The sequence below is a fragment of the Anopheles maculipalpis genome, chromosome 3RL (genome assembly GCF_943734695.1).
Source record: "Anopheles maculipalpis chromosome 3RL, idAnoMacuDA_375_x, whole genome shotgun sequence".
Taxonomy (NCBI): Eukaryota; Metazoa; Arthropoda; class Insecta; order Diptera; family Culicidae; genus Anopheles; species Anopheles maculipalpis.
This window is the reverse complement of record NC_064872.1, coordinates 66,618,511-66,639,766: the sequence shown is the minus strand read 5'-3', so window position 1 is coordinate 66,639,766 and position 21,256 is coordinate 66,618,511. Positions and strand designations below refer to the sequence as shown.

At 42.7% G+C, this 21,256-nt stretch overlaps 1 protein-coding gene across 7 annotated transcripts in view; it reads left to right on the top strand.

Moving 5' to 3' along the window:
• LOC126562505 (RNA-binding protein Musashi homolog Rbp6) overlaps positions 1-21,256 on the top strand; it is a 584,848-nt gene that overhangs the window by 509,491 nt on the left and 54,101 nt on the right. For all 7 annotated transcript variants that reach the window (XM_050219028.1, XM_050219030.1, XM_050219027.1 and 4 more), the window contains one exon: positions 6,296-6,344. In XM_050219028.1, the coding sequence (XP_050074985.1) occupies positions 6,296-6,344 (49 nt within the window). The remainder of the gene's footprint in view (positions 1-6,295; positions 6,345-21,256) is intronic.

The following is a 21,256-nucleotide window of genomic DNA, read 5'->3' as shown; positions in this document are numbered from 1 at the left end:
AAACGGTGTGGTGGGCAAAATTTATTGCTTGGAAAACTTGTTGCATCCGATCCCGATTGTTATCGTCAGCTTCGCTATGCCATCGGTTGACCAAACCGCCATCGAACTTTTTCTTAAACAATGTTTTATGCCGCTATTGCTGTGGATGATGAAAATCTGTTGGTTGTTGCTGCATATATTTTAAAGCAGCTTCCGTCCGGTGATAAATAGCCCTGGTAAAATTGATTCTTTAAGCGTTCTTGTTTATTGAAAATTTTTTAAAGAGTTGCGTCTTATCTGCTCGCAAACTCCCACACCGAGCAGGGTCTTCAACGGATGGTTAATTAGATGATTTATGCTTCATCCCTTTCCTTCGCATTATTACCGTTCACGCTTTCTTGTGCGCGTTGCTCGATAGAAAAAGGCACGACCATCGCGTCCACATTGAACCGAAGCTTCAATGAAAGGTGCACCGGGAAAGATAATTTTCTGCCTCCAGTAATTAAGAGCTCGAATTACCGACAACCCATTCATTACGAAACTAGCACAGCACTCCTACCGGCTCCAAAACCGATTGGCAAAAGCCGAAAGCCGGGGAAAGAATAAAGATTAGTGAATGATTAACCCATCCAGTCAAAGCAGAGAATGGAAACAATATCTCTTCGAGCTGGCTAGGTTCAATGCTTTGCCCGTTTTGCTAATCCTTTGCTTATTCGGCTGATACTGTTAGTGGGAATGGTTCTTCTAGCGGGGCGGAATATTAATTATATTTAAAGAAAAATAGCAAAACAAACATCGGCAGCGGAGGTCATTAATTAAAGTTCAGCCATAATGAAGATGTCACTGACCAAAAAATGGATGCAATTAGAGATGTGCCATCCATCAAACGCTAATTTAATTATTATTCTGTTTAAAGGCGATTGAAGAAAAACAAGCCGTATCTGGTATTTATAAATTTTGTTGTTTAAAGTTATCATCTGAGTTCGAATCGCCTCGATCGACTATCTTTTACCAATGATCTTACCACACTTAAACCTAAACCGCTTTTACAATTATTATTTTAATCTCCACCATCTCTCCATTCATCGATTTTTCCGTCCTCAACTACCGAAATCATCACGCTTGAGAGCGTGAAAACTACTCTCAAATTGCTCATCTGTGCCCGCGTCGCAAAACGGTCCCAGGTCCTAGCCCAGGAAGCCCATCCATCGTTGTTGCACATCCTGTTAGCTTTACCGGCAGTCACAGAAAACTACCCAAAACCCAGCGGAATCTCATCCGGGACCAAGATTATAATATTAAGCCGTGTAACCCTTTCGAATCGCAAAATATCAGGTACCCAGGGTACGTGATTGGGCGGCCAATCCTAGCAAGCGAATCGTTGAGCGCAGCGCACCAACCAGGCCGGTTAATGAAGTCCGAACCACGTGTGCTAGCAGCATCTCGCGGTACCGATTATACCACTGACAGGCATTAGTGAGCCTTCGCGTTCGTCCCTGCTAGGGCTCTGTTTCAACAAATTATATTTTGCACTAGCTGCCAACTAGCTGCTACCAATCCAACCGTATCGGGTGCTGCAAAGCACTGAAGCCTGTGCAGCACCTTTCGGCTTGCACCCGGATGGATAAGGCAAAGTATGGGTTGCGGGTTAATTTTCCGCTTATCGGCAAATTATGATCGAATGGGAAAATTTGTGAATTTCTATCTGCACCACCACCACCACACATCCCACACTTCCGGGGTTGTAAAGTTCACCCTCGGGAGTGATACCCCGAAACCCTTAACGATCCTTTTCCAGGTTGGATGGTCGTTTGCAGGATGGTTTTTTGTTGTTGTCGATGAGAAAACGCCGTAACAAGACAAACTGCGAGGTTGTATCGTTGTTAGGGTACACTATTACTGGAAAAGGGCGAAAAAAAAACGAACACACACACACACATACATCGACAACTCGGTTAAAGTTCGCATAGGACGGTAAAGCTTTTTCTATCACCCATGCTGTAGGTTCGTGGTACCGATAGCATGCCGGATGCACGTTGCATACACGCGCAACGTGCATCGTATTTTCCTGTGTTATGGACCGGCTTATAAATATGCCTCTAGGGGTATTTTAATGGAAGCAACACACACACACACGCCCTCTCCTCCTGCCTCCTTGAACCGTGTGACTTCAATCCGGAAAAGACAGCACACACACAAGCACACCGTATCGAGGGCAGTAAATCGATGATCCTAAGCTATCATCTGCCCTTAGTATTTGCTGCACCCAACCGAAGAAGCGAGTCCCGGGAAATGAACATTTGCCTCGCGGGTTTTGGGGTGGAAGGGGTTTGGAAAATAATGGAAAAAGCTCTACGGTAGGGGCTCCCACCGGGTAGAATCGATGGTAAAATGGATTAAAATATCGTCAGAAGCTTTGCGAACGAGCGACACACAAGCTTTGTGCTGGGATATGGGCAGGCTCGCTAGATTTTCGCTACTAACTGTCTGGCAGTTAGGAGGATGCCGATGGAAAGTTTTTTTTTTTGTTGGTCCTTCGCTGCATCCTGAACTTCAGCCCACCCTACCATTGCTTCCTTAAACGCTGGTCGTGCCCTCATTTGCGGGAGTATTACATTCTGTAACACCGGAGGCCACAACTTCTGCAGCAAGCATCATTTTCGTATCATATTTTCACCCACTCCTGCACGGATGGACTAACGGGCGCAAAGGTACATTTGGGCGGAGGGAGGCCGCAGCTTGAATGCTGGGTATCAGGTCCCGGTTCCGAGGGGGTCGCGGGAAATGCAATGAATACTATCAACCTTCCTTCCTTCTCTAAAGGATAGTACTCATACTATCCCGGTGAACGAGGTGAAGCAAAGATCATACTTCCGGGGAAAATGATAAGTACTGCAGGATAAAAACGCAGCCAACTTCGCATTCAAATGGTCAAAATGGGGGGGGGATCGTTTTGCTTCTTTTTTTTTTTTTGTTACTGCACCGTATCCCATGCAACCTAACCCATTTTCCGGATTGCCTTACGCTTTTTTTTCCTCCTCTTATTTTCCTTTTCCTCGGGAAACGATTTTACGCAACGTTCCGCTACGATGCCAATGTATTGTACGACGTGTGTGTGTGTGTGAGGGAGCATTGCATGTGATTAGTATATTATTGGAGTAAAAGAAAAGAAGCAAAAAAAAACATTACACGCTTTATGTGTGTGCGGGAAAGGCAGATACGATGGGTGAAAACCAAAAACCCGCCGGAAAGTGTGCAGTGACTGGATAACGAGCTGCTCGTTCGTTCATTTGGTGTAGGCAAGAGATTTTGTTAAGTATGGATGGATGGGTGGTACAGTGGTAAGATGGGTTCTACTTGCCTTTTAATTCCGAATCAACCAATGTAATGACCTGCGTGATTTTGTACTATTGAGTTTGTACGTTTCGCTACGGTTTGCAAAGGGTAGGTTAAAATTTGAAGAACAAATCAGAGGACACAAGAGACTCAGTTCAAGAATGCATCAAGAATGACTTTTTCTGTCAGAGTAATGAGTGATTGATGCATATTAACTTGACTGTAGTTTTCTAAAAACATCAAACATGTTATAATTTCCATGAATTCTGGGTTAAAATAAGCTTAAGAAACATTTTGTTTTAAGATTGTAAAAATCTTTGGTGATTTGTTTTAACATTTTGTTTGCACTATTTTGCGCTTGAGAAGTTCCAATTCTCAACGTATCCAAGCTTCTCTTTTACGCTAGGATTCAACATCTGATCATTTTGCTAAGAAATTTGATAAGATGCCGGTTGTGAAGGAAAGAAAATGAATGACAGATTCCGACCACTTTTCATAAGGATTCAAGGAAATATATTTTCATTCCTTAGTGTTGAATTACCAAACATCGGTTTTTCAACTCTCAATTAATTGTTGGTTGGGTCAACTATGCGTCAACTGCTTGCTCCGCCATCAATCAATAATTCTTTTCCAGCCGCTGTCAAGGTTCGCTTGATTCTAATTTTCCTTTGTTCATCTGATTTTTTCCCAAAATAGCATTCGCAACATGCTGTTGCTTTAATCGCCGCATTAGCAGCAAAAACAATAAAGAAAAAATCCTTCTTCTTCGATCCTAAGCTGAACCATGGACACCCTCAGCATTTGCAGCTTTAATCGCAGCTGTTCCCCACATTCGCGCACCAAAATGACGATAATTAAACAGAATCATCTGGGTATGATTTTACGCGCCCATATCGCGTTCCGTGCTGTAACGCTGGGGCCGATATGATTTCGCTTAAATCTTCCGACCGCTTTGACGCCTAAACTGTGTGATCGGCGATGGGTTCTAAGGGCATGGAACCGAAATTTAATACCGAATGAACGATGACGACGCGGATGATGTCGGTCAGCGTCGTAAAGGAGTTGGAATGTGTGTGCCTTGCGAGATGATTATGATCGTCGTGCGTTTATTTGGTAGTGTCCTTTCCTTTGCCCAAGTTGAGGCCTGTTTTTCGTGGCGAAGTTGCCAGAACCAGAACTGACTTTAGTTGCCCGGATTTTATTTCTTTAGAAAAAAAACATTCGAGTGACCTACTGACAGAAGATAGACTATTTTAATAGAGCGTTCGGAATTAATTTTAAAACGAATGGGCAAACAACAAAAACCCTTCTTTTGTCACTCAACACGTGCCAACTGCCACAAGTTTTCAACACTTTCAACAATAATTTTAGCCCTAGCTGTAAATGAGTCTTTACGGCTTGATTGAAGTGGCTTTTAAATGTAAAAAGATAATCCTTTCCGCCGTATCTACCCTCTCTTTACCTCCTCCCCTACCTTCATGCCTCTATTTGCTAACAAAATTGCTTACACTGTGTATCGGCACCAAAACACCAACGCAATCGAAAGCACTAAACTTGACATCTTACGATCCTCGTTCCAAAAATGCTTTAGTGCCTTTATTTTACAACTTTCCTAAAGCTGCCACCTAAGTAAATGAAGCAGCAATCGTAGTGGTGGCGGAAGCTTTCTTTCACAAAACTTATGCCCAACCCAGGCCAGGGTTTTCCCGTTCCAAGGATCTCCGTACCCCGCGACAAAGTCTACTGCTGATTCTTGCACGGTCTGACAGGCTGATTTCCTGTTCCGTTTAACCACAACCGGATGTTCTTGGTATATGTGCGTGTGTGTGTATGTGTGTGCATTGTTGATGGGCATTTGTTTCGGTGGTGGCAAAAGATACTTCGGGCTCATCATCGTTGGCCAATCGTTGTTAGGCAGCGCGTCAAGGGCGAAAGTTTACCTTGCGTTGAATGTTGCGGTAGTAGTGGTGTGGCCTGTCAAAAGCAAAAACCTCGCTGGAAAGGATAATATTCGTAACCGTTCCCAGCCATCCATCGAACCCCATCAACGGAACGGAACCAAAGGGGAGGAAGCCTTTTGCCCCGGTTTTCTTGGAAGCACACAGCCCACCCAGAAAGAAAGACGCCGATCGACACAAAAGCTCCAGCCGGACCCGGGTTTTTTGCGCTGCCTGCTATTCATACCAACGCTCGGCCCACGATGTGTTTAAAGATGTTTTTTGATGATCGTCTTTTTCGCATAATTAGAAAACTTTTATTATTTATGAAATCACTTTAGGAAAATGCTTTACGAGCAGAAAGCAAACTTTTGAACGATCGGCTTTCTGGTTCGGTGAGCGTAAGCCGTTCTCCTTCCGACTCACTCTCATACACTGTTACAAAAAAAAAACTCCTATGCTCCCTGTTGTTTCGAGGGCGAAAGGGTGCTTTCGTTCTGCTCTTCGGCAAAAGCTTCTTCAACATAGTAGAGTGTCTTTTGAATTTTCTTCGGGAACAGGTACTTTTACTGTTTGTCCGAGGCGGGAGTTCCAAGGCAAGACGTAGACGACCCTTATGTTACGGCTGACCAACTTATCGAAAGAAGCAAACCGAAGCGTTCGGCATCCTGATGCTGCCCAGGGAGCATAAGTTCTGCAAAGGCAGAAGTGTTTGTTTCAGCTTAAGGAAACCCCCGAGAAAGACGAAAGTCAGGAGGGCATCCTCATGATTGGTGGCAAGTAAGGAAACGGATAAATTTGACCGAACGGAATACATACAATTTCATAGCAAAAGATATTGATTTTATGCCTGAATCACCACCATTCATCGGTTTTGTCTCGATTTAAACTGACCACAAGCTGAGAAATGTGAAGAAAAATATATTTTTCATGTTCCAGGTTGAGGAAGAAATATTTAAATAAACAAATTTGAAATCTTTACAAATTTTCAAACAGAGTGACCAATCTTAATACCTTCGTTATTATCTTGTTATTTTTTGCAGATTGAAGATGCGATGCTTATGTTTGACAAACAAACCAACCGGCACAGAGGTAAGTTAATCTTCATTTTTAATAATTTCTTATATAACAATTGATTCATGTGATAGTGAAATTTCAAAACATGTTTAAACAGAACCCTGTTGAACTCAATTTCTAGTGCAACATAAGAAATATTGAAAAAATCCACTCCTATCATTTGAAGCAATTTTCGTGCTTCTTTAAAGTACTTTTAGTTTTTATTTACACTAAACGTTTCATCCGTTATGTTCATGAAGAGGAAAAGAAGAACTTTCCCCTGGTTTTTAGAAAATTCTTTCAAAAACCAATCGAACAGCGAAAAACCCGGATCCAACAGCTTGTTGGGAAATGCACTGGCACAGTGCAGATATTGCAGCCAACCGGTTTGAGTTTGATCTGCACTGAAGCACCGGCAAACAAATCAGCACGAATTCAACCAATCGTAAACAAACAACAATAAAATCCAAGCACATCATAAACAAATGTCAACAGTGCCACCACCATTTCTAGCTACCCAATCCTTCGCCCGAGCTTTTGCACAGAGTCCTCCTACCCTGCGCTGGTAGCATTCGATACACCGGAACGCACCGTTTTAGCTTCATCGATAGCAGACGAAATCACAATCGGTTGCTTCTCCAGTTGTGACAGCTAAGCTGCAAAGCAGAAAAACGAGAAGAAGGTTGGAAAAGATAGGCAGACTGTGTTCGGATGACTGTTTACCCATTGCACTTTCGAAGTCACGCCACGCCAGAGGCGGATCGGGTGCATCGTTCGTCTGAGCCAGCCCTGAGTGCCATTCAGTGACGATGCAAATTTGTCCACCGGACAATCGAACAGCTCTGTTTACCGTCATAACAACTATCATCATCGTCCCGCCACCGCCGCCACTTGCCGTCATCGTCTTTGCATATGCAGGCCAGCATTAACATCATCACCATCGTCACCGTACACTTGGAGAGCAAACTGTCAATCGTCATGGACGATGGAATGTGGGATGGCTGTGTGTGGCTGCTTCTTTCCGTAGACGGATCGAAATTGGGCTTCAATACGACAAATGGAACAAATGGAAAATGGTACTCCGTTAGCGATTAGTGATGGACGAATGTCGAATGCTTTTCGCTGCTGTAGAGCTGTGCACGTTTCACTGTGTGGTTAAGAGCATTGCAATGCCTTTGCGATAATGCGACAGAATAAGACGATCAATTTTGAAGTTCAAGTTTAAGCTCTCATCTGAACTCAGTTTCATCCGATGGAAGACCTTGGGGTTCAGATAATTTTTTTTTTAAATATATTGAAATATTACAACAAACATGCAGTAACTTCATCACGCATGCGTAACATCATTATTGGCAATACATTGCTCACCACCAGTCTCCCAACAACGAGGAATGGCATGTGAAAGCCATCACTGGAATTGCATTGCTATTGCATTGATTGCAAAAATGCATTAAAAATATTACGAATTTTCTTTTCTATCCTTCATAAATGGAATCCACCACAGCTGCACAGCTAGTTGCACAAAAACACACAGAGAAAAGAAATCCACGCATTCAGTCATCTAACTCTAGCGTCCGCTGTTCGGTAGCAATCTGCAGATGCATTTCCAATCATACTCTTCTCAGCGTCTGTAGCAGTTAGTGAAAGGCAGTTTATTTTATTAAAACTTTTCATAGTTAAATAGTTTTGAAAAATGTAGATGCCATTTTAGAAGCCAATAATCAGCATTTGCCAGTAAAGTTCGCAAAGTACTGAAGCACCACCATCAATACCAAGCTTCAAACAATAAATTCTCCATGTGAAGCCATTTTCTTGATAAAACCTATCAGCAAATGAATTTTCTCTCCGCATCGTATCCTCTTACGTCGCTGTCGGGAAACCGAGAACGTATAATCACACTACCGAAAGTCACCAACCGAAACTAGCTACCCAAAACCCTGTTATTGACACCGTATGTGACTGACAGACTCGAGAACTAATCACTAAGCTCTTGGCGATGGTTTTTTGACACTAAATGTAATACAATGAGAAGGTGTCGCTTCTTGGAACGAACCAGATGTGCCCACCAACTAGCGAACCAATGAAAAGGAAATCGTTCGCTGCGCTATACACTACTTACGCCCCGCCATCGTTCGTTCTGAAATGAGGCACCAGCACGAAGACACGATTGCACTAAAAGTGAGACTGAAGAATCGGGCAAGCCGTACAGCAGCATTGCCAAGTGGCTAAACACCATCGATCAGAAGTGAAGCCCTGGCAAATGGTATTGAAAGACAGGGGGAGACGCATGCTGCGGCGATGGCACAGAAAAGCAGCAGTAAAATGGCGGTTTAACAACCGTTTGACTATTGTCTCTGGTGGACGTGAGGGAAGCTTCGTCTTCGGTGTGGCTCACCAATTTTTCCTGCCATTCCTGCTGCAATGTAGGGCTGGAGGATGTTCTAACGTGTAAAGATGTGCTCACACGGGCAAGGACACACGCGGACACTCACTCGTACACGGTTTGTGGTGACAAACTGTAACTCGGAACGAGACAGGATTACTGCTGATAAAGGAGGATTTATTTAATTCCCCTTTTTTTCGTGCTGTCTGTTCCTGCTATTTCTGACGGATCCGTAAACGATCGAAGAGAAGAGTGTTTGTGTATGTAGAGAGGGGTGTTTTACTTTTGTTCAGTTCAACCCCAGAAGTGGATCACTTTTTCGCAAAAGACAGTCATTAGACACTGTCACTCTAGTGCGATTGGGTGAATGCAATTGGAGAATCGTTGGAACGGATCTTACCATCACGGAAAGAGTCGCTGGTCGTTTGAATGATTTTTCACACTCTTGTTGTTAGAGCGTGATAATCGAAAACGTTACTTTTAAGCAGTATTTTTTATGCATTGAGGTTAGTTTTATTAGGTTCTCTATGAAGTTGTCAAATAATTCCAAAAAAAAACTATGCTTCAAAAAATTCGTATTCTACCTCGAGTGGTCTCGCTTTTCGGCAGTAGTAAATGGATAAAGTCTACGGCTTCCGATTGACATTTCGTAATACTCATCCGCGTCTGCACCGAACACACTATCAAACATATTATTTTCAATTACAATTTATTGAACTGAACAGATTATATTGTTCTCCAAGCTTTTCTCCCACAGCCAGTTTGCTTGCTATCGTCCCGTTACATACATTTCTCATCACACATTTTACCGTTCGCTTTTCCGTCTTGGCAACTTCAATTGTTGTGTAGACGCCACCGTAGTCACCGAACCGGTACGGAATCTCCCAAGCCAATAAGCGCCATCGAATGGTATTAACTTTTGCGAGTTTTCAATTATTTCCCTCCCGTTTCTCGAACCCCACATACACGAACAAAGCAACGATGCACCAACCTCCAGGAGAAGAAGGAAATCCTTTCCTTCTCATTGAGGAAAGTGCTCACACTGCAGCGCCAAAAACTCAGAGGGAAATTCTACTGATGGCTGCTGACCTTTGTGTGTGTGTGTGTGTGTGTGTGCTTGGGAGTTGCAATCGAGGGGTACGCGGCTTAGATTAAGTAATCGAACCAATTCCTCACTTCACCACACACACACACACAGCTAGACCAATTTTTTACCCTCCTACCTCGTTCCCACACATTAGATTTCATACCTCAAATTATACTTTCCCGAACAAAAGGTTGAACCGTACCACTGTTCGTGATACTCCTTTCCCCACTAAAGGCTGAACTTTTGCCTTGCGAAAAACGCAAGCCTCGAGCACCAACCTCATTACTATCTACCCCATCCTTTTTGGTTGGGCTCATTTGAGATTGGATTTCAATTATAACTTTATCCTGCACTTTCGTTCGCCCTTGGTGCAACACTAGACGAGACGATGTTTTCGGTGCATTCGGTGCGGTGCAGCACACCCTGCCCGCTCGAAAGTGTGCTTAGTTAAGATCCGTTGTCGGGTTTAGTCGGGACCGACAAGAACAACAAAAAAAAAGGGAGTTTTCGATTTTTCCTGTGCGACATTTTCTCCGAGAAGGTAGCTAGAATTCATTGCAAAAGAACAAATCCATCCACTGCGTCGCGAAGGATTTTGAAAGCATTATTATGCTTTTATCGCTTTCCAGACGTAGACGGTAAAAATGCGATAAAAATGGATAGCAAACTCGGTACGAAGTAAAAAAAAAAAAAATTCGCCCCATTCCGGCGTTTGTGGATTAACTGAAATGTTACTTTTTTTTTCAAGGTTTGAACGAAACAAAAAATGAGAAATTTTATACGAAAAGACCACCAAGACCACACCATTTGCGATAGATTCCTGGCAAATGGATTAAGAAGCGACGGGATGCATTTTCCCGAACGTAGCTGTAGTTGTTCTCATTATTTTCTACGAAATGGATACATTTGATGGAGGGAAAAATCAATTTAACTCCGGCACAGAGCATGTTGTATGGAGGATATTGCTTGCACGAAATGGCAGATACGCTCCTACGGGAAGTAATTGAGGCATCTTTCGAGTCTTGGAATGGTTTCGTTTGAATCACGTTGCTTTTAAGTTGAGAATTTGAAGTTTAACTGAGGTTAAAAATTATCCTAGAGGTAAAGAAATTTTTAAGCAAAATAACACGTTAGAAGAAGACAAACGTTCGAATACGAATACGAATCAATTCCTTCACAAAAAAGGAAAGTTTCCCTTTTCTTTTCTACTGAAAATGCTTCACCGCAATCGTTGTCTATCAAGGGCGAAAGGCACTTGCTGGAAGAGAGCACTTTGCGTCATGCAGAACATGGATTGCTCTGCAGCTTTATTTTTATCTTTTCCTGTTATATTTGGTTGTCTGCTTTTTTTGTGTGCTTCTCTTTCGTATCATCACCCTGCAAGCGCGGTGTGATGAAAATGCCACTCATCTCTGAAAGCAACTCCCTCCGTACAGCGACAAGACTTTGAAGATGCGTCCCTGGTCTTTGTGTGCTCAGTACCGTGCGCGTGTGCTCGCTCGCCACCAAAGACAGTTGATGATTCAATCAAGCCAACGATTGGAATGGTAAAGCACCTTGAGCAGTTGTTGTTTCTTTATCTCTCCTCTGCTCGATTTTATTCTTTTTTTTTTTTTTGGCGAACAACTCGTTTCCTTTCGAGCAATATGCCGGTCCCCAGAAGCAAACACAAAAAAAAACCTGCCAGCCTGCCACACGGTTGTCAATCTATTGCTGTTAACGTCTTTTTCACACCCGTACACGTGTGCGCACACACACACAATTTGGGAAATTGTGCGTTTTCGATTCGGACATCATTCAGGTGTAACAATGCTGCTTGCGGGCTGTGCTCGTTCGTTTGCTTTGGTACGATTGTGCTCATTCGACCCGTTGATGGTTCAATTAATTTTCCGTTCCCCTTTCCCAGGGGAAAAAAATCTGATGGAAATGAGATTGAAAATCATTTCTCGTGCCGTTGAATCGGTTGATGGGCGTAATCTGTCGTGAATCAGTTTCACTCCGAAGAAAACGTTGTGTTTTCCTGTGATGACATTTGACGTGCAAGATTAAAGACGTGCAAGAAAAACGGATCAACAACCAAAATCATTATACTTAAGCGCCGGTTCAAAATTAAACACCTCCAAGCGAACGAAACGGCTGCATTACTTATTGCTGGATTACGTTTGGTCAAGGTATCCAACTGGTTTTGACAATCAATGTTCTAGAGACAAAACGAACCACGGTGCACGAGTCAAAGGGCGGCAGTCTTCCCGGAAAGTAAAGCGAAATTCCCATCGAAGCTGGCACGTGTGCACCGGATGAAGACACAAATTGATTGATGGAAGGATGGACGGATCCAATCGATGGATGGATGCGCATTGTGCCCACGAATTGACAGATAGGATATATGGATGATTCCTCCGCATTTTGTGTGATTTTGTACGAGTGTGTGGGGTGACAGGTTAACCTTATGAACAAGATCACTTTCGGGTGGAGAAAATTCAGATGAAAAGTTGGGAAGCCGAATAACAGCACGGCCGGTTGTGCATAAGGACGAACGAGCTTCAGTTAAACCTTGCATAACAAGTTCAATAAATTTGTTAGAGAGTGTGAACAGAATTTTGTTATTTTTAGAAAATGTTTCTATCAATTTGTGATGGTACTTAAGTATAATTTTAGCACGACGAAATCATATTTTGCTGCAGTATGGCCGAAAAATGTGTCAGACTTAGGAACTTGCGTCAAATTTTCAAAACAGGCACTCTTTCCATCTACATGTATTTGAATTAAACTTCGATGAATATGCGGATTCAACAGCTGTATGAAAGCCGATCGGTATGGCAATTCGTACTAATTTTATGTTAACCAAAAGTCACGTTAGCGCGAACCAGATTTGTTATTGGCAATCCTTCCACAAATGATATCCGCAAAGTAATTGGATGATGTGATGTAAATTATCATAATGGTCTGAGCTGATGATGATTAGCAGCTTTCGTTCGCTTGGTACGGTTGTCATTTCCGGAAACTATTTTCTAACATCGGTGCGGTTTTCCTGTTGTCCGAATGTTCGATTACGCGGATTGGATTATGACCGTTCCCTATTTTGTTCCCTCTAGTTCCCTCAATCACCACGTAACAAATGGAAGCAAAATTCAGTTGCGTACAGGCTAACGCGCACAATGTTTCACGCCAGAAAATCGTTTCATGAAAATCAAAACGCTGCTGCTACCGGCCATTCGCATGGCCTCCAATCATCAGCCCTCCATTATATCTTATGCTTATTGTCAATTTATTTTCACTTACCCTTTTTTGGGGTGGGCGAGAGAAGAAAAAAAAACCTCTCACTTCCTGTGCTGTGCTTCGAATTGAATGGAGCGATAATATTGGTAGCAACCACCATCCCAACCCTGATCGAGCGATGCTTCGAAAAGTGCACATCGAACATTATTTATATTTTATCAATTTCCGAAAATTATGCGCCATTCGCCCAATCATCATCATCCACGTCCCAGTTTCCGACAAGTGGTCTGAAAAAAGGATGGGTTGATTTTGTGCTACAATCGCACAGCACGCACAGACGGGTTGGTTCACAATTTCACATGAATCGAACCTTAATTGGTTGAATGGTACAAAAAAAAAAACATGCAGCTATTCATGTTGATGCAGTGCCAGACCAGCGTCTGTCAGTCGGCTGCCCAGCAGAAGCAAAACAAACCGATATTCCTTTTGGTCGGTTGGGTGAATAGTGCGTGCATGTATGTAGCGGCACGGTATCTGATTCGTGTGATTTACTGATTAAGCTGCTTGCGGAAGCGAGCCATTTTTTGCTCGGTAATTTTTGTGTAGAATTTATTTAACAGTACATTTTCAGGAGCACATTTGATCTTTAACATTTGGGACGATTAAATCAACCAACAGTTTTTCATCTTTGGAACAACATCATTCAATTGAGGGTCAGTGAGATTATGATATGATCAGATTTATTTGATCATGATCACACCTTTGGGAAAATAATGAATTTAAGCGCTTTTTTAGAACTGGCTTGCTGTAATTGTCTGTAGCTTGTCTTAATGAGGAAACGAAACGATTCGTTTTCCTGTAATCCTCAGACATTATTGATAATGATTATTGCTTAACACAGGGATCTGCAAACTTTTGACTCTAAGCTCCACATTTTTTAAATGATCGAGAACCAGTGGTTCTCGAGTGGCCAAATATCTTCCTAACGAGGTTCAGTTTTTGTACATCCTTTCATTAAAATAGATTGCAAATTCATAAAAAAGCTTAATGTTTTGTAAACAAATAGTTTCTTACCATATTTCAAAATCAGGCAAATCTTTTCGAGGACCTGATTGATTGCTCGCGCATTTCCAAATGCGATCCGCGTGCCGGACTTTACCGACCGCTGGCTTATCATATTTAACTTCCTGTCTTTTCTCTCTGCCTGGTTCTTCGGATCTCTTTTAGTAAATCATTATTCATTTACTTTCACTATCATTGTCCAATTTATCTGCCGGAGAAAATCAAAATCCATTCATCCAGCTGTTGAGTGAAGTCTGCATTTGCTACACCATATTTCACTCACAGTTAAAACACCGAACACCTCGGAAAACAAACGGGGGTTACCCCACGTACAGTCAATATTAATGCATCACTCGATTACTTTCGCCAGATATTTGCATAATCTCGCAATTGTAATGTGCCCTTCCCTTAACGAGCTTTCGGGTGCGTAAAGCAACAGCAGTTACAACTAAAAAGAAATCACCCACAATGAACTGTTGTCCTCTCGGTGCATGTACGTCTGTAAATGTTCTGCTCTGTAAAGTGTTTTACATTTCTTAACGATTTTTTTTATTATTATTTTTTGAGCTTCGTATACGTGTCTGCTTTTCTCATTTATTCTAACAATCGTTTAGAGCGCTGCTCGCTTATCTCAAAATTCATGACCATTCGTTTAAGCGGCATCTAAATTGGCCGCTAACTGCCGGCTGGGGATAATTTTTGAAAACGAATCACTCGACTGTCCCTCGTGCAGTCCTATTTTGCACCTCACAAACGCTTCCTGCGTAACTACCGGTGGATTACTGCCCACCAGTAAATAAATGGTAATTTTGGTGTTTTGGTGACGATTGTCTCGGGCTCGAATGATATGGCAGGAAATGGCGAAAAAAGGGAGCCTAAGATTTTCACTGTCGCTCCATTGCCGGAGTAATAAAATGGTTCTGTTTGCCTGGGAAAACGAAGGTATGCATGCCGGTGTGAGATTGCAACGATGCAAAACAAAAACGCCAAACGAAACGAGACAGCGATAGAGAGAGAAAAGTGGAAAAAGATACACATAATCACAGGACATCTTGGAGGCCACTTATCGTGGCTCATTATGCGTTACTTTGTGCCAGAGTAGCCTTGAAAAGCAAACCCAGACAAACACACCGTGGCGTTGGCGGTCTTGGCGTAATCACCATCAACAAACCTCGAACCACTTTTCTTCGCCCATTCGGCTCGTGGTGGTCGGAAAGGTGGAAGAAAAAACTGCAACTGAGCTTTGGTAAGGGTGCAATACTACAGCAACAGCAGCAAAAAAAAAAGGGAAGAAAAATCCTTTACATTTTTCTGCTGGCAAAACTTACTCCTCAACCACTGGCAAAGTAGACGACAGCAGACGACAGGCCTGTCGCATCAACACCTCACAACAAACTCTTCCACATCCAGCAACAGCAAACAACTGTACAATGGGGCAGGAAAAAAAAAGATGATACTCTCCATAACAATTCCGGAATTCCTTTAAGCTTCCACGCCACGCCAGGGAAGAAGAGCTGTTTAGCAAGATAGCTGTGGGTGACAATAAAGCACGAAGAATGCAGCGAACGGTTAGTGCTGGATCGGGCACAGTTTAGCTACCATCCCGACCCATTCAGCCAATTGCAATGCCATTTGAGTGCCGGAGGGTCCTCGTGCCAGCCGGGCGAAGTTAGTAGTTTGCGATGGGATGGTAATTTTACAACATTTACTGGGCGTCATGTTTCGCGGCTTCCGTCCTGGTGCCGCCGCGTACGTAACAATTCCAACAAACCACCACAACCAGCTGCTGTGAGGTTGACTGTGAATGTGTGCGCGTATGAAGGGAGGGAATTAAAACTAATTGTAAATAATAAACCTCATTTTACATGATAAGGAAGAGTTTATCGTTTCTCTCTCTCTCGCTCTCCCTCTGGTGCAGACTGCAAACGGCAAAACGGCAGGGATCCACAACAATTGAAACGAATCGCTACAAGATGTAACCAACGGGTCGTCGCATTCCACAGTTTCGTTTACCCATATTGGGGACGATTTAATGCAAACCACCAGCTCTCTCTCTCTCTTGCTTTAAGCGATTCATGCTGAAAGCTACACTTGAAGGAACGTTTTCAAAAGGGTAAAAAGAGGGAAAAGGATCCTTTTTTTTCCTCACGCAAAAGTACCATTTCAATTTAGTTTGTTTCGGTGTACCGATCATAGCGCAGAAGAAGCGCAAAAAAACTGCTTCCAACATTCCATTTACCGTCTTTTGGGGCTAATAGTGTGCAAACGTACTGGTAATGAGATTGAGACGAGACGAGACACACTGTCACCCCCTGTTGAAGGTCCGAACACAGTTGTCATTTAATATTCTGGTTCGTTAGTTTTCCCTTGAAAGCGAGACCTATGTGAGGTTTGGTAAAGCTTGTCTGCAAAAGGGGGGGGAAGGGAAGGGGGGGAAACTATTCCAACACTTTTCTTACGCGTGTGTTTTTTTTTCTTTTTATTTCTTCCCAAAAAAGTTGAAGCTATTTCGGAACGCCACAAGAAGCTAAATTTGCAGCCCGTTTTCTACTATTTTCTTTCCCTCTCTTTCTCGCTTGTCTGCCTTTGACTACAAGTTATTTGAACTCAGTCGAGTGTGAATAAGTGCAACATTCTTTACTTTTCACCGTCACGTCACTGTGTTTTTGCCTTCATCGCTCACTGGCTCTAGTAAGGGATGTGATCGAAAGTGGATCCTCTTTTTTTTTCTTTGGAGGGAAGGATGAATGAAGGTTTTTTGGATTTGTTTTGTTTTCGCTGTTATCATCCTTTCGAGCAACATGTTTGCTTTTAACTTTCCAGACACATAGGAATCGCATGGAACCAAATTTTTGTTTGGGCACGTTTTAAAGCCTTATTTTGAAGCTTAAATAGTTAATTTTATAAGCTAATAGCAGGGCGGCCATGTGGTGTAGGAGACAGCGACGCCAGTTTTCAAACCACAGGACTGGGATTCAATTCCCATCCGGACCGTCCTCTTCGTAGTGATGAGGCAATAGTCAAGCATTCAACTTTGTGGTATCGGCCGCAGTCTTAGTAAGCTGATGGAAATATGGTAGTAAGCCGAAGTAATTCGATGGTCGGCGTGGCGACATTTCTTATCGTTCAGCCAAGAATTAAATTTTAAATACTTTTGTGTTACTCTCAGTAATGAAAAATTGATCAGAAAAAAGAAACGAGATAGTAAAATAGTCAAGTTAAAGGCTCTTGTAAAAATTATGTCCATTTTACAAATTGATACTCGTTCGATGTTGCTGCGCAACTGTTTTCAGGGTATCATCAAACGTTATTAACGTTAAAATGTTTCATAAAAATGTCAAACGTTGATGGGCTACATCATCATATAAAATGCCATAATTTACATCAACAAAGAAAAACTTTTTAATTGAACCTTAATGGCTAATGCTTTAATACCGAAGGTGGAAATTGGATGGAAATCCTTTACCTAGATGCGACTTATAACAATGCGAATTGAATACAAAAATATAAATCATTTTTCTCAATTTCTTAAACAAATCATCTCCCCTTTGCTTCACAATATATTCGTGTAGCTTGGCGTACTGAATAAAAACTCACCAAAAGGTGCCACAGGCAACTTTTTGTGTTGGCGAAAAAGTTTGGCACCAATTTTCACTGGCTGATTCCATCCACCGGTTTTGCTGTTTCTTGCTCTTTCGCCCAACAAACAATGTATGTACATTCCAAGCGATAAAGATTGCCTGTCTTATCCGGCAACGCTTTCAACCTGTCGATTCGCGCGGCACTAAATTCGTCCTTCGCTTCACTAATAACTGTTACGGACAACTGGTGCGGAATGCTTCGGGAAAATTACTGCAATAAAATGCTAAAGCCAGCAACTCTCGCATCCGGAGGGGGAAAGGGACCACCTCCACATCCTCCACGCCTACATACACGTAACGTAACCACATGCACAGCCGGATCGTTACCTTTCCTGGCACGCAAAGGGATGGATGCCGTATTGTCTTCGGATTTCCCTCCGAGCCATTAGCGAAGAAGCGTGAATCGTGCCCGCTGACAGGAGGAAAAACAAATGAGCTTCTTCTTTTTTTGTACTTATAGCTGTATGTGTGTCCTCGGTCTGTGCGAACAGCCGAATCTCGATACGGTTGGACTGATCCCGCGTACAAACGGTGCGCCTGAAATGTAGCGCGTCGAACGAGGGAAGAGTGTTTCTTTTCATTTCGGGATTATTTATGGGTAATCTGGAAAAGAAATGGGATACTTTGTCTCCTGCCTGGTGGGACATTAGTATTAGTTGTGCGTTTGGTGCGAAGGAACGGGCGGAACCGGTTGGAAGCACCGTGTGTTGATCTCGAAACGGAAGTTTTTACTTACCGTTTGGCGAACTGAACCGTTGGAAGAGTCTACCGTACCGTGTAGTCAAGGTTCGTAAAATTCTATTGATTTATTTCTCCCATCTTACTTGCTTACTTACTGCGAAGGAGTAATCTGAGTAGAGAGTTGCATTTGGTAGTATGTTTTTCGGTAACAATTACACCTGAATTTAATTAATCCTACTTTCCCGTTTGCTGGTGCTCATTTTGCCTTGATTTGTTGGTCCCCTGTTTTTTCGTCCAGCAATTCATTCTCTACCTTGCTGTGCAACCTAACTGCAACTTTGAAGCGCCACACTGTCAGGAATCGAATAATCTGTGCTTGAATGATTATAAATCATGTCACCTGTCATGTCATCCAGTTAAAAAGCGATGCTACAAACCAAACGCAAATTGCGCACGATTTTCTAATGCTGCTTGCCCATCAAAAGTGACCTGATGATGTCACAAAATGACATTTGAAGTATGGATTTTTTAATATTTATGTTTGCTTATTTATGATCTGCATTGGTTTCTCTGAACTATCGGTTTGAATTAATAATTTCAGCTTTGACAATATAATCCACCAGATGTTGACCAGTTCGGTTGTAGCAACATATGAAAGGGATGGATTTAAAGTGCAAACATGAAACCGGCCTGAAACGGACACGATGAATTATTCTTTCATTTCCCCTATTGTTTGGTCTGTATAGACCACATTGAAATGTGTGGAATACGTATCTAACTAGACAACTATTTCATCCGGACACGCTAACAGTTCACACATTACGGTTGATGCAAGCGACACTGGAATTTAACCGAACTGTATGCGTTGTCTTTTGCAATTTTTCTCGTTCCGCAAAGGACCACAAACAACCGAAAACAACAATTTACCAAAAACACTGAGAAAAAACCGCTCCACAAAAACATGCTCTTGTTTTAATTGCTTCAAATGTGTACACACTTCATAAAAATGATACAGGCTGCTTCTCTGTTGTGACGGTACGGCCTCATGCTTGCTGTCACATGTATTCCAAACAATGTAAATTCCGTCCTCCAGCACACCAGCAACTGCCACAGCCCGACAGCACATAGTGTGCGGTGAAATGGAGAAGTCTTCAAAAAAAAAAATATCCACAAAAGGATGTCATAAACAGAGGGTCAAACAAAACCTTGGAGCCACATATTGGTTGTGCCCGAAAACGATGGTCGAACGTTGATTGAAGATTGGGCGCCAAACGAACTAACCATTTTTCGTGTATTGGGCTGCCTTTTTTTTTGCTTTTTTTTTAACCACCAACAACAATTCATAACATGAACGTAAGCGGTGTGCCTGTCGTCCTGTGAATTCCTCACGCCACATACCGCCACAACCGGACGGAAAAGAAGGGGCCATTCTCATCAGCGAAACTCAAAAACCCTCGTTGTCCGATTCTGGAACGGACCAGATCGAAAAAAAAAACACATTCCAATTCGAATGCCACACGTTGTACGGCATGTCCTGTCCGTGGATGATGGTTTTGCGGAATTGTAATAAAGCTACCAGGAGAGGCCCAAAACTGTACTCCATCCTGTGGGCTCTGTGGACTCTTCGGTGAAGAATTGTTAAGCTTGTTTGGTGCGTTGTTGACGTTTTGTAGCGTAAAAGGTAGCAAGCCTTCTAGTACAGAGACGCTTGTCCATAGTAAAGCTTATTGAAAAATTAATTCAAAGTAAAGCAATCAAAACACAACTTTAATATATAACTTAGCGTACCGTTTGCATATAGATCCAAACCAAACCAGGGAATCTGTTTCATCTTAATCCAGTGATCCAGCTTCCTGTTTCGATAGAAATCCGGCCAAAGCGATTCTACTTCATTCCACAGCAAACGCAGAACAAGCAGAACGTAGCAAAGCTAATGAGAGCTTAAACGGTTCTCTGCGGTCGGATGGTGATGATACAATCGTCCATATCCTTTAGCAAAACTGACCAAAAATTGTTCCTCCCTTTTATGTGCAATCCCACCGGGAGGACACACACTGGTAGCGTCTGGGTGGTGGAGCTTGTTGTGTGAACTTTTTTAGTTCTACCGGCTGCCTTTCAAACTGGCAAAGCTGTACGACATTGCTAGAATTCTTGTGGCTTTGTGGTGCTTTTTTGTGCTCTCATATTCCGGTCCCTGAGCGCGTGTGTGTGTTTGAGCATTCCGGGTTGTGTGATGATAGCATTTAAAAGCACATTTGCTTGTCTTTTGTGTGCGTATGTGTGTGTGTGTGAGCTTGCTGTTTGTGTTTGTTAGTTGTATGTATGCGCTTCTTCCCTTCTGCTAGGACGTGCCTCTAACCACTAAGCACGGACTTGCCTTTTTGCTGCTGCTTCGTTCAAGAATCGTCTACCATTTTCTCCAAACACGGATCCAACACTTTTGCTATGGAAGTTCAGCTTGTGTGTCTGTGTGTGCGTCTGAACTACCGATCTTCGATCGGACCATTGCAGAAAAGAAGCGCTTTGGAGCATACATCCAGCTCCTCCAGTCTTGTTTATGGTCCCGGTGCGACGTGTAGAAAATTGTCTTGTACACATGAGAGAATTTGCTCACCCACAATACTACCTCCCCGATACAGCCCGGCACAAACTTTTGCAAATGAAACGAAAGTGAACGACAATGACAAACACACTACTCGTGTGAGGAGTTGGTTTTTACTCTACCGCACCGCAATGGGAAGACGATCCAAAAACTGTACTTCTGCTGCTGCTGCTGCTGCTTGAAGCTTGTCAGCGTTAAGCTGCGGTATCAATTGCCCGGGAGGAAAACGGGAGCAGCTTTAAGCTCGTGTTTCTACCATCATCTCAACCATCA